At 38.6% G+C, this 12,087-nt stretch overlaps 1 protein-coding gene across 15 annotated transcripts in view; it reads left to right on the forward strand.

The window, feature by feature from the left end:
• Positions 1 to 12,087, forward strand: part of cacna1db (calcium channel, voltage-dependent, L type, alpha 1D subunit, b) — a 75,787-nt gene that overhangs the window by 48,868 nt on the left and 14,832 nt on the right. For 4 of the 15 annotated variants that reach the window (XM_014001716.1, XM_014001718.1, XM_014001722.1 and 1 more), the window contains 22 exons: positions 49 to 136; positions 307 to 333; positions 668 to 828; positions 929 to 1,154; positions 2,467 to 2,674; positions 2,824 to 2,944; positions 3,104 to 3,218; positions 3,395 to 3,452; positions 4,400 to 4,460; positions 4,683 to 4,833; positions 4,929 to 5,058; positions 6,584 to 6,643; positions 7,974 to 8,080; positions 8,276 to 8,363; positions 8,496 to 8,603; positions 8,747 to 8,799; positions 9,216 to 9,362; positions 9,616 to 9,817; positions 9,919 to 10,077; positions 10,173 to 10,283; positions 10,460 to 10,537; positions 11,176 to 11,259. In XM_014001716.1, the coding sequence (XP_013857170.1) occupies positions 49 to 136; positions 307 to 333; positions 668 to 828; positions 929 to 1,154; positions 2,467 to 2,674; positions 2,824 to 2,944; positions 3,104 to 3,218; positions 3,395 to 3,452; positions 4,400 to 4,460; positions 4,683 to 4,833; positions 4,929 to 5,058; positions 6,584 to 6,643; positions 7,974 to 8,080; positions 8,276 to 8,363; positions 8,496 to 8,603; positions 8,747 to 8,799; positions 9,216 to 9,362; positions 9,616 to 9,817; positions 9,919 to 10,077; positions 10,173 to 10,283; positions 10,460 to 10,537; positions 11,176 to 11,259 (2,543 nt within the window). Of the gene's footprint in view, positions 1 to 48; positions 137 to 306; positions 334 to 667; positions 829 to 928; positions 1,155 to 2,466; positions 2,675 to 2,823; positions 2,945 to 3,103; positions 3,219 to 3,394; positions 3,453 to 4,399; positions 4,461 to 4,682; positions 4,834 to 4,928; positions 5,059 to 6,583; positions 6,644 to 6,731; positions 6,792 to 7,973; positions 8,081 to 8,275; positions 8,364 to 8,495; positions 8,604 to 8,746; positions 8,800 to 9,215; positions 9,363 to 9,615; positions 9,818 to 9,918; positions 10,078 to 10,172; positions 10,284 to 10,459; positions 10,538 to 11,175; positions 11,260 to 12,087 lie in introns of all 15 variants that reach the window. The other 11 variants (XM_014001717.1, XM_014001729.1, XM_014001721.1 and 8 more) reach the window with 6 other exon arrangements.

Here is a 12,087-nt window from a genome sequence, read left to right on the forward strand (position 1 = left end):
GTGTGTGTGTGTGTGTGTGTGTGTGTGTGTGTGTGTGTGTTCCTGCAGCGAGCATGCCCACCAGTGAGACAGAGTCAGTGAACACAGACAATCACAACGGAGAGGACGACAAATCACCGTGCTGTGGGCCGCTGTGGTGAGTCTGACATTTTACAGTGAACATTCAGATAAAGCAGCATTTTCAGCAAAGTGATAGAAAACCCATTAGACATTCAGTTGTTCTACCTTCCACGCTCAAATGCAGGTCTCACAACTGCACATGTTTTGCCACTTTTATAAAAGCTGCCTTTTTTTTATTCCCACCAGTCAGAAAATAACTAAGTCAAAGTTCAGGTTAGTAATGTTAAACTGCATGGAAGATTTGTGCTTCATTTATACGATTCCTCTCATCCTGCATGATTAATTTTTTTGCCTCGTATTTGAATCAGCCTGATCCACGTTTTTTTTTTATCAATATGTTTTTCCCCTCTGACGACCCAAGAGACTCAAAGTTGTGTTTTTCTCTTTTTGCACCTAAATTCCTGCTCTCTACTCCAAATCATTCTCACCCATTTGTGTTTGTTGTATCACTCCTTAATTGTAATGAATTTTAGTTATTTCAGATTCATAAAGACTAAAAAAAATGTTTACAATTTGTTAAAGCTCTATGTTTGTGACTGTGTGACAGCCGACAGTGGCGACGATGGAACCGCTTCTGCCGCAGGAAGTGCCGTGCAGCCGTGAAATCAGTGACCTTTTATTGGCTTGTCATCATCTTGGTGTTCCTCAACACTCTTACCATCGCCTCCGAGCACTACAACCAGCCAGACTGGCTGACTGAAGTACAGGGTATCTGTTTAGCTTCCATACCTTCCTTTTGTTGTCATTAATATGATCCCATTCTGAGATTTCTCACAATAATCATATAAAAATATTTTCTTTGTTCCAGATGTAGCCAACAAAGTCCTGCTGGCTTTGTTCACTTTGGAGATGCTCGTGAAGATGTACAGTTTGGGGCTGCAGGCGTACTTTGTGTCCCTGTTTAACCGCTTTGACTGTTTCGTGGTTTGCGGCGGCATCGTAGAAACCATCCTGGTGGAGTTTTCCATCATGTCTCCTCTGGGAATCTCTGTCTTACGCTGCGTACGCCTCCTCAGGATATTCAAAGTCACACGGTGAGCAGTTTTATTAATAGACTTTAGCCAAAAACCATAAAACCTTTATTTTTGTGCTCAATGATTAATGTTTCTGCATGTATAAAATCAAAAAAGCACAAGCTAAAATAAGTCAAAGGTTCTGATGAAGAGCCTGAAATAAATCAAATGGCAAAAAAACACAAGAATTATTCCGTATTTAGAAAATACCAGTTAACCAACATTCACATTATTTAGATGGAATGGGAAACTAAAGTGATGGAAGGGACCACAATTTTCTGTTGACGCTACTAGAGGGCCACATAGCGCTGCACGTTTACACAAACGTAATAAAACTGCCATTTTAAAAATGTTTTTGTGTAAATATTTATTAAACCAACACCTGTAACCTAACACATTTCTTGCTGAAATGCACATATAACAGTTCTACGCTTAATAAATATGAATACAAAATGTTTGAAGCAAACATAAAATAAACACTTATTTTAGTAAGCTGAAGTGAAACTGCATAAAATACAGATTCCTGTGTGGTTCTAGGTAAATGTCGCTGTTGTTTATGTACTTGTGACTTCAGTAGACTTGTAATATTTAGCTTTGTGCAATGTGTTGTAGTGGTGACTTATAGTAAAATCCTTCATGGCAGACGGCGTCTCTAAGTAGACCGGTTACATAGGTTTGACTTGAAACTCTGTAAACAGATTTTTGGAGGTTGGGGCTCAGCGGTCCAGATGGTAGTCACCCGCTGGCCAGATCTGGCCCATGAGCCACCAGTTGCCCATCTCTGATTTACATAGCAAGATAGGAAAAAGCTATTTAGCTCGATCATACTTTGTTTAAATATACCTGATCAAGTTGCACATCGACCACACACCTTTTCCAGGATGGCTTTCCCAAATCTCTGACCATAGCCCGGATAAAAAGTTTGTGGACTATGATTTAAAGTCAATTTTATTCACCTCGATCCATTCTACCATAAGTGGCTAAATATTCAGCTGTAATTGTGCCAGAAGCTTGTTGACTGATACTGCAACTGTCATCCCAGTTCAAACTGAGTGCCCTTTTTGTTATGGGCCACAGAAAATCAGAAGTCGTGAGAATAAAAAAAAAGTCCTCTGAAGAGATTTATATTTTCCACAAATTTTGCATGAAACAAAAGACCAATCTGAGCGATGGCTTTGTGACTAAAGGTTAATCCAAAGCAAACATTTATTCACCCAGAAGATAAATCATGTTCACTATTCATGCCTTATATTAGATATTATTATTATTTGAGTTTTCTTTAATTCCAGTTCATTTGTGCTTCTTTGTTAAATTGATTATTTGTCTGTTCCAGTCACTGGGCGTCTCTCAGTAACCTGGTGGCCTCTCTGCTCAACTCCATGAAGTCCATCGCCTCCCTGCTGCTGCTTCTCTTCCTCTTCATTATTATTTTCTCCCTTCTCGGGATGCAGCTCTTCGGGGGGAAATTTAACTTTGACGAGACGGTGACCAAACGGAGCACATTTGATAACTTCCCGCAGGCGCTGCTCACGGTGTTTCAGGTTTGTGTTTGAATGAGGGTTCCACCTCTGCCGCCTTAAGATTCTGTTGATTTTCAGTTTCTAAAAAGTGCTTTGAATGAAACGAAACAAAGAATGCTGTTAAATTAAATCATTTTTGTTTCTTTCCACCTCTCTGTTGTGTTCATCAGATCCTGACAGGAGAAGACTGGAACACGGTGATGTATGACGGCATCATGGCATACGGAGGTCCGGCCTCGTCTGGAATGGTGGTCTGCATTTACTTCATCATCCTCTTCATCTGTGGAAACTGTATCCTACACACACTTACACACACTTACACATCAAGCAAACGGGTGTTGTCCTGTGAGAGAAAAAAAAATCCCGTTTTAAGTTGAACTCATTTCTAGACGGTCAAGAAGTGTTTGGATCACGTTTGTTATAATTTTCCTCTTTGACTCACAAAATCAGACATCTTGCTGAATGTCTTCTTGGCCATCGCCGTCGATAACCTGGCAGATGCAGAGTCTCTCAACTCGGCACAGAAGGAGGAAGAAGAGGCCAAGAAGAGGAGGAATAGTGCCAAGTACAGATTAGGACACTTTAATCCAAATTATTTTAATTTATTTGTATGTTTTTGTTGTTTTTCTTTGTCTTAATTGTTACGTTTTTCACCAGTATTGTCTTGCGAAAAAAAAAAGAAGCAAAAAAGGTGATCACATTTTTATTCTTTGTGAACTGTGTTTCTTTTGTTTCCAATAGGGACATAAATCCAGATAAGAAAGTTGAATTGACAGAAGCCAACGACGGTGAGACCAAGGTAACAGTTCTCGTAATATCCTGATGTCTCTCAGTAATCCAGGTAGAAAAATCAAAAAGAATAAAATAAGTAGGTCCTCTGGATGGTTCTTCTTTAATGAAAAGTTTCATCTCTCCTCCAAGTGACTTCTTCAGTCTGAGGAGTTTCAGGTGAACTCAGCCTTATAAGCTCTGCCTCCACATGGTGGAAAAACAGGTTTGTCACATGCAAAAGAGGGCCATCACCTAACAATAGGTCGTTAGTACCTTGATTGGCATTTACTCTCATTTACAGGCCAGCAGTCACTTTTTCATGGATGAGGATGTTCTCATCCTTGATAGAGAGGAACGTTGGTTTGAGAGAGGAGTAAAGGAAGCCATCTTTGTGAAAAAAAAAGCCATCCACCATTAAACAGAGGTGGAGGCCTTCGTGTCCAGTTGTCGTCCTCCTACAATGCTGTTATTGCAAGTATGACTCCGCCCCCTGTGAGCAAAAGGTGTGAATCAGAGCCCCAACCACAGTCAGGTGATGGGTCACATGACCCTCTATGAAAAATAGAGTTAATCAAGACACTAACAACCTACTGTTTGGCTGATGGTCCTCTTTTGCATGTGACCAACCTGTTTGTCCACCGTATGGAGGCGGAGCTGAAACTCCTCAGACTGAAGTCGTCTCTCGGAGGAGAGAAAAAACGTTTCATTAAAGAAGAACCCGGGCGTAGATGCGTTTGTAGCAGTGGGTGTATGCTTCAGTTTGCCCATTATGATGTTGTGAAAACACTCGTCCACAAAAAAAAAAAAAAAAAAAAAAAAGAACCCGTCCAGAGGACCTACTTAGTTTTTCTTTTTGAGTTCTCATAATATTTCAGATTATGCTAACAAATGATAATATTCTTGGATAAAAGTATGTTATTGTGTTTACTTTTGCTCAGTAATTTGAGACGTTTTGAATGTTAAATGTTTCTTTAGGTGCCAACTGAGGCTTTGCTGCAAGGAGACAAAGAGTCACATTCTGCCAATGAGTTACCAGGTAAAATACTCTTTTCTGAGAAAAATAAACATAAATAATAAAAATGCGGTTGTATTCATGGTTTCACATGAGAAGCAAGGCAAACAATAAACATATTTTTCATAATAAGCAACATTCAACTAATGAAATGTTGAAAAAAAAATACTGAATCATTTTTTTTTAATTTCCAGAAGCCTCGTTGGAACATAAATAATGAACTGTTATGAAACAAATGTTTTACAGGTGATGACGACGAGGATGAAGACGATAATGACAACCTCCCAGATGTCCCCTTGGGGCCCCGGCCCCAGCGGCTCTCTGAACTCACCCTCAAAGAAAAGACTCCACCCATCCCAGAGGGCAGCGCCTTCTTCATCTTCAGCAGCACCAACCCGTGAGTCTCCTGTTGTTTTTAAAGCAGCGTCATCAAACCAGTCTAACCCTCTACCTTCTGTTTCGGTTCTTTTGCTCTCCTGTCTGCTGCTGCAGGTTCCGTGTGTTCTGCCATAAACTCATCAACCATCAGATTTTCACCAACCTCATCCTGGTCTTCATCATGCTCAGCTCGGTTTCTCTGGCTGCTGAGGACCCCATACGCAACTTCTCTGCCCGCAACATTGTACGTAAACAAACAACAACCACTACACATTACTGCACATTTAACAAGAACTGCAATTTACTATAAATCTTTTCAACAGAGGGTCTTTTCACAGATCGCAGTGGAAACAAATCTGCTGGCTAGTTTCAGCATAACTGCTTTATACCTGATAGTTACAGCCTTCACTAGAAAACAATTATTTAATTATTAGATGTCTGCTTTGCGAGCTAATAGAGAAAATAATTAGAAAATTAATCCATGTTATTACACTCTACATAGATAAGTAGTTGTATTTTTAAACCTTCTCATGATGTTGGATGCACTATAAACCAAAGCAGGTTGCACTACGTAATGTTTGTGGCAATGTCTAAGGAAACGCAGATGTTGATTTGAAATATTTTTAATTTTATTGGAAAATATCACCAAGAAATAATAGTAAATGGTGACATCAGGCTACTATGAGTGTGTAACATTACTTGCAGAGGTAAAAGTACCTTAAACGAAAATGATTTTGATTAAAATTAATTTCACCAAAGTCGTAAAACTGCTCACAATAATCGGGAAAAGAAAAAGTAAAACTATTTTACAAACACTCTAAAAAATATAGTGTTGAATTTAATGACCCAAACTGGTTCCACTAAACTGAGATGAGTAAATTGTGCAATTTACACATTAAAAAAATAAAATATGTAAACTGATTTACATTTACTCAACTGGGTTTAGTGGAACCAGCTGACATAACTTGGTCAAGTAAATTCAACTCATTATTTTTAGAGTGCATTAACTACTCCTTTCATGATGAGTTCTGGTCATATTTAAAATAGTAACATAGGTGTTAAATGTAAAAGTAAAGAAGCAAAGGTATTCTTTTTAGGTTCTGAATGTAACACAATAAAAGTTAGAATTAAAAAAAGGTAGTAAATGTACTTAGAATATATCTCTGATTATCTGTTATGTTCTGAGTTTAAACTGGTTCATTTTTGTGATGCTATGATTGGACAGTGGAGTTAATCACTACAGGTGGTTTCAAACAAAAATGCAGCCGTCAGGCCTGTGATTTTAGAATGACTGTATTTAATGGTTTGTGGTTTGTAAAAAAAATAAAAAAACACAAGTGCAATTGAAAAACTCCCACACTGCCAATGACCACATAGATACAGTATCTGTGTAAAAAAAAACAAAACAAACAAAAAAAGGTAGTTGCAGGCAGAAGATTTTCCTGACAAAGTGAACATTGGCCTGTATTAATAGGTCATGGGCCTGCTCACTCCTCGTGGGTCGTTTTGACCCGAGGACAGCAGGAAAGTCACGTCGGCTCTGACATTTCATTTCTCCAGATAGCTAAGCTTCTAAAACTGGAGATATTTAATCAATTTTATGACTGATTTTACTTCCAATATGCTTTAAAATCTTTAAAACAGTTTTGACAAGATGCTACCTAGTGCAGCTCTGCTTTTGTGTGCTGAAACATCAGGCTCCAGAAGTATTTGACAGATGACTCGGTGTGCTGTAATCCTGGAATGACTTAAACTTGTGCTTTTTGCAGATACTTGGTTATTTTGACTATGCCTTCACGGCAATCTTTACTGTTGAGATCCTGTTGAAGGTAAATGTTCTGTGCGTGCTGTGTTGTGCTGTGTTGGGTAGAGCTGCAGTAACCCTGCGTGCTTATGTCACTCTGATTGCCTCCTCAGATCCTAAGTTATGCAGACTATGTCTTCACTAGTATGTTTACATTTGAGATCCTTATTAAGGTAAACAAGAAGTGTTGTGTTGCGTCGACAACAACGCACCACCTCTGAGCTTGCTGCACACGTCATCCCGTCTCGTTGTTTTTGTACATTTTTGATGGATTTTATTTAGCAGTAATATTGCATGTACATACACATCTAGTACATTCATTATTAGTACTTGGATAACACAAGAAAGTGAGAATCACTTATTTTCATTGTGGTCCAAAAATTAAGTGACAGAGTTCTACGGAGGAGAATAAAGACACGATGATAAGAAGGGAGGTACAATGATGGAGAAAAATCGTAGGAATGCTCATCTTCTTGTTTCAGCACCATTCTTTTCAGACACCGAATATCAATCACTTTTTCTATACGGATCCACTTTTCCCGTTTATCCTCAACCAGTAAATGAAGCAGATTACTCATTTGATTACTCATGAATTTAAAACTTTAAACGATTAAAAGCGTGCAACACTTTTAGACTAAGTTAAACAGTTTCTTGAATTTTAATCTAAGTATATTTCTGGTGTAAAGCCCATTGCCTGATCACATACAGCGTGCACAAAAGTTCTGTTCTGCTTGAAATCCACAAAAATCCTAACCTACTTTATTTTCATCAGTCACTATTCAGCCCTTTTCCTTTATCTTGTTCACTGCATGTCTGCACCAGATAAATCTCATTTTTTTAAGCCTTAAGATTAAAAGTCCATCAGAGGATTTTGGGTCCTGCTTGTCGTACGATTTGAAGCTCAATCTGTTTTGTTTATGACTGCAGCAAATTCCTCTCTTTGTTACTGTACGTGTTAACATCTTTGCATTGTTTACTGTATATATATATGTATGTGTGTGCAGCACTGTGCATGTATGCATCCCTTAATGCACTCATTTTAAAGACATTCGCTTTTGAATGTGAACCCTGGCTTTTTCACTTGATTCTAAGTATTGATTAGAGTTGACATATTGCTTCAAATGCTGCTCAGTTAACCTGTTGGTTACTGGAATGCATAAAGATGACGGCAAACTGAAATGAAAGCTGAAACCCTAAATTATTCTGAATGATAATGGATTTACACGAAAGTCTAAATGTAATTAAATATCATAAATGCACACTTTGTTAATAAAATGCTTGTTTTAAATGAATCTTTGTAATGTTTTTGTGATTATGACCTCTTTTTTTCTAACGGTCATCTCTTGTTTGTTCAGATGACAGCTTTTGGAGCGTTTCTTCATAAAGGAGCATTCTGTAGAAACTACTTCAACCTTTTAGACCTGCTGGTTGTTGGTGTGTCTCTTGTCTCCTTCGGCATTCAGTAGGTATTTTTCTGTCTCGTCAGTAAAGATGTAAATCATTATACTGATAATCAGCTGATTCTTATGGGGGGTGAGGAATGGTTTACAGCGTATTTATCATGCAGTATTGAAATGTTAGAAAATTATTAAAGAAAATAAATTGCTGCTTGAAATTGGTCAGTTGGATCCATTGATATGTTTCCTCTCCATCACAGGTCCTCTGCTATCTCAGTTGTGAAGATTCTTCGAGTTTTGCGAGTTCTCCGTCCACTCAGGGCCATCAACAGAGCCAAGGGACTCAAGGTGAGAAAAAAGACTTTAATGAAATTTAAAACTTGTAATATAAATTTGTAATGTTTTGTGCTTGAGTGTGGTTTTGTTTCTGATGCAGCCTGTGTACTTGTACTGACGGTTGTCGCACTACATTCCTTGCAGCATGTGGTGCAGTGTGTGTTTGTGGCCATCAGGACCATCGGGAACATCATGATCGTCACCACGCTGCTGCAGTTCATGTTCGCTTGTATCGGAGTGCAGCTCTTCAAGGTACAAAAGCAAAGAGTTAAACAAAGCAGAGGTTATAGAAAAACATTTGATAAAAGTCTGACTTTTTTTGTCTCATCTAATGTGCTCCTTGCACTGTAAAAACACATCACCGTTTAAACTGAATCTACAATCTGTTATTTTAGGGTAAATTCTATCGATGCACAGATGATGCAAAGTCCAGCCCAGATGAATGCAAGTGAGTTCTTGAAAAATTTTTTTTGGTTTCCAGATTCTGCAGCAGTCTTTTTTTGTTTTAGTGTGTGCACTTTTACAATACAGAGAAGTATATTATTGTTCTACAAAATAATGCAGTACAGAACAATGTCACCATTGTCCCCTCGTTTCACCACCAACTCCCGTCATCCCTCCAGCCACCTTCAGAATAAAAGATTGAAGACGTAATAAAACCAGTAGATGAACTTCACAATAAAAGACTGAACACAGTAAAATTAGTAGATGAACTTCAGAATAAAAGACTGAACATATAATAAAACCAGTAGATGAACTTCACAATAAAAGACTGAACACAGAATAAAAGACTGAACAAATAAAAAACAGAAATGTCCCTTTTGGTTCTATCATACGGTTAACAAACATGATTTTGAATTTTAGGGGAACATACATTCTGTACAACAACGGGGACACAGCGCTGCCCATGGTGAAGGAGAGGATTTGGCACAACAGTGACTTTAACTTTGACAATGTTCTCATGGCCATGATGGCTCTTTTTACCGTCTCCACCTTTGAAGGATGGCCCACGTAAGTAAAGATTGTTTTTTGAGTTTTCTCAAATCGATTGCAATCATTTCTAACAGTTAAGAATAATGAAATATTAATGTTAAGTGTGCTTTTCAAATGTATTATGTCAATGCATAAGATGCATCTAATGCTTGTTGATGCATTTAATCTGGTAATAATTATTGAACAAGATAAACTGTACAGTTATACAGGCTCGTGGACATTAATAAATCACATTCTTGACTATTTTCGGGGGTATTTTGTGTCTCTACAGTTTGTTGTACAAAGCCATCGACTCTAACAGGGAGAACATGGGCCCCATCTACAACTACCGCATCGAGATCTCCATCTTCTTCATCATCTATATCATCATCATCGCCTTCTTTATGATGAACATCTTTGTTGGTTTCGTCATTGTTACCTTTCAGGAGCAAGGCGAAAAGGAGTACAAGAACTGTGAGCTTGACAAGAACCAGGTAAGAAGGTCTTGTTGGAATTTGCCGTGTGCTTGTGCTTTACGGTCCTCTCAAAACAGTAAAAAGTAACAAACTGTGCTGTGCTTTTTGTTCCTCTGCAGCGTCAGTGTGTAGAGTACGCTCTGAAAGCCCGCCCTCTGCGTCGCTACATTCCCAAAAATCCCTACCAGTACAAGTTCTGGTACGTGGTGAACTCCACTGGCTTTGAGTATGTCATGTTTGTCCTGATCATCCTCAACACTTTGTGTCTGGCCATTCAGGTAATTTCTTTTTCTTTTCTAATTATTTTTGTGAATATTGCTTTGGATATGTTTGTTGCTGATGTCAAACGGCTGATCTGCCTGTTTCCATCCAGCACCACGGTCAGTCTCATCTGTTTAACTACGCCATGGACATCCTCAACATGGTCTTTACTGGAGTTTTTACAGTAGAAATGATCCTTAAGCTGATTGCCTTCAAACCCAGAGTGAGTCTCATCTTATCTTCGCCTCCAATTTACATCACTAGATATTAATCCTCCCTAAAAGTTTGTGTTCAACCCGTGTTTTGCCCGTCCCTCCTATCTCCACCTTTTGTTTTTCCTTCACAACCCCCTCATTTGTGCCCTCCCCTCCCGCTGGCTGTGTATGTCGTCATATTCAGGGTTATGTCGGGGACGCCTGGAACGTCTTCGATGCTCTGGTGGTATTTGGCAGTGTAGTCGACATCATACTCAGCCAGGTAGACCGACGTCAGATTCTACAACTCTGTCAATCCCTGCTCTCCCACCGGTGCTACCTCCTTTGTTCCTTCCTTCACATCTCTCCTTCGTTTGCTTTCCTTCCTGTCTGTATTTGTGTTGGCCAGTAGATAACTAAACATAAATTAGCAGATTTCCGGAGGCAGAAAATTGTATAAATTTGGTTTAATGTTGTTCGTTTTGTATTTACCAGGCATACAGTAGCTTTGCTGCATGTAGCTTAAAGTCACTGTGAAAAGCAAAAACATTGTCATATCAGCCAAAAATTATTTATAGGCTCGTAATGAGCAGCTGAAAGCCGATGAGTCTGATTGGTTGTAGATTTTAAAAGCAACAAACAAAACCAATCCGCTAACGGACATAAAAACCGTCATTGTAACAGATTATTCCATCAGTTATCGTAAGACTGTTCGCTTTAAATCTATCCTGACCAGTAGTTATAGTTTCCAGATCTCTGGCAGAAAGCCTGCCTTTCGTCCTCACTGTTTTATGAACTTTTTGATGTGCTTCTCTCTGTCTTTCACGCCTCTTTTCTCTGTCGCCTCTTCTTGCTTTTTTTTTGTTTTGTTTTTGTCTCTCTCTTCCTTTTTTTCTGTGTTTCTGTCGCCTGTGCTTGCAGAACTATTTTGCTGATGCATGGAACACGTTTGATGCCTTAATTGTTGTGGGTAGCGTGGTTGACATTGCCATCACTGAGATCAATGTAAGTAATCATTATCCCAGGTCTTTAAATGTGCCCTCTCCACCTGGAGTGCCTTGCTTTAGCATCAGAGCTGCCTTCTTATATAACATATTTGTCATTTTTTCCAGAAAATATTTTCTAATAAAATAGTTGTTTTTAGTGCAAACTTCTAATTTGAATCTTTAAAATTGAGTTTTAGACCTATTGTTTTTTGAGTGCAGTAAGGTTTCTTGTCTTGTGTGTGATTATGAGTCTTGTTCTTCTGCTCTGCTTCTGCAAGGCCACTCTCTTCTGTTCTGACCATGTTAATGCTGTTGTCTTGCTGTTTTTCCAGCTTGTCTGTTGAAAATAATGTGGATTAGTCCTGGTTGAATGTTTGAATTGAGTATGTATCAGTCAAATATTACTGCAGCACACAAAAATCATGTTTGAGTTAAAATTTCCTAAGAGTAAGTCCTCATTTCAGAATTAATGCTGCTGTTCTGTATTGTTCTTCAAGTTGCACATACAGCGGGTAAAATAAGTATTGAACACGTCACCATTTTTCTCAGTAAATATATTACTAGAGGGGCTAATGACATGAAATTTTCACCAGATGTTGGTAACAACCCAAGTGATCCATACATACAAAGAAATCAAACCATAAATGTCCAGAAATGAAGTTATTTGTAATGATGTGGAATGGCACAGGGAAAAGATTTCTGACAGAGGAGTGAAAAGAATTATCAGAAGAGTTGTCCAAGAGCCAAGGACCACTTGTGGAGAGCTTCAGAATAGTAAGTTAAGTAATGCACTGAACCACCATGGCCTGTATGCACGCTCACCATGCAAGACTCCACTGCTGAAGAA

Source organism: Austrofundulus limnaeus, unplaced genomic scaffold (genome assembly GCF_001266775.1).
Source record: "Austrofundulus limnaeus strain Quisiro unplaced genomic scaffold, Austrofundulus_limnaeus-1.0 Scaffold10, whole genome shotgun sequence".
Lineage (NCBI taxonomy): Eukaryota > Metazoa > Chordata > Actinopteri > Cyprinodontiformes > Rivulidae > Austrofundulus > Austrofundulus limnaeus.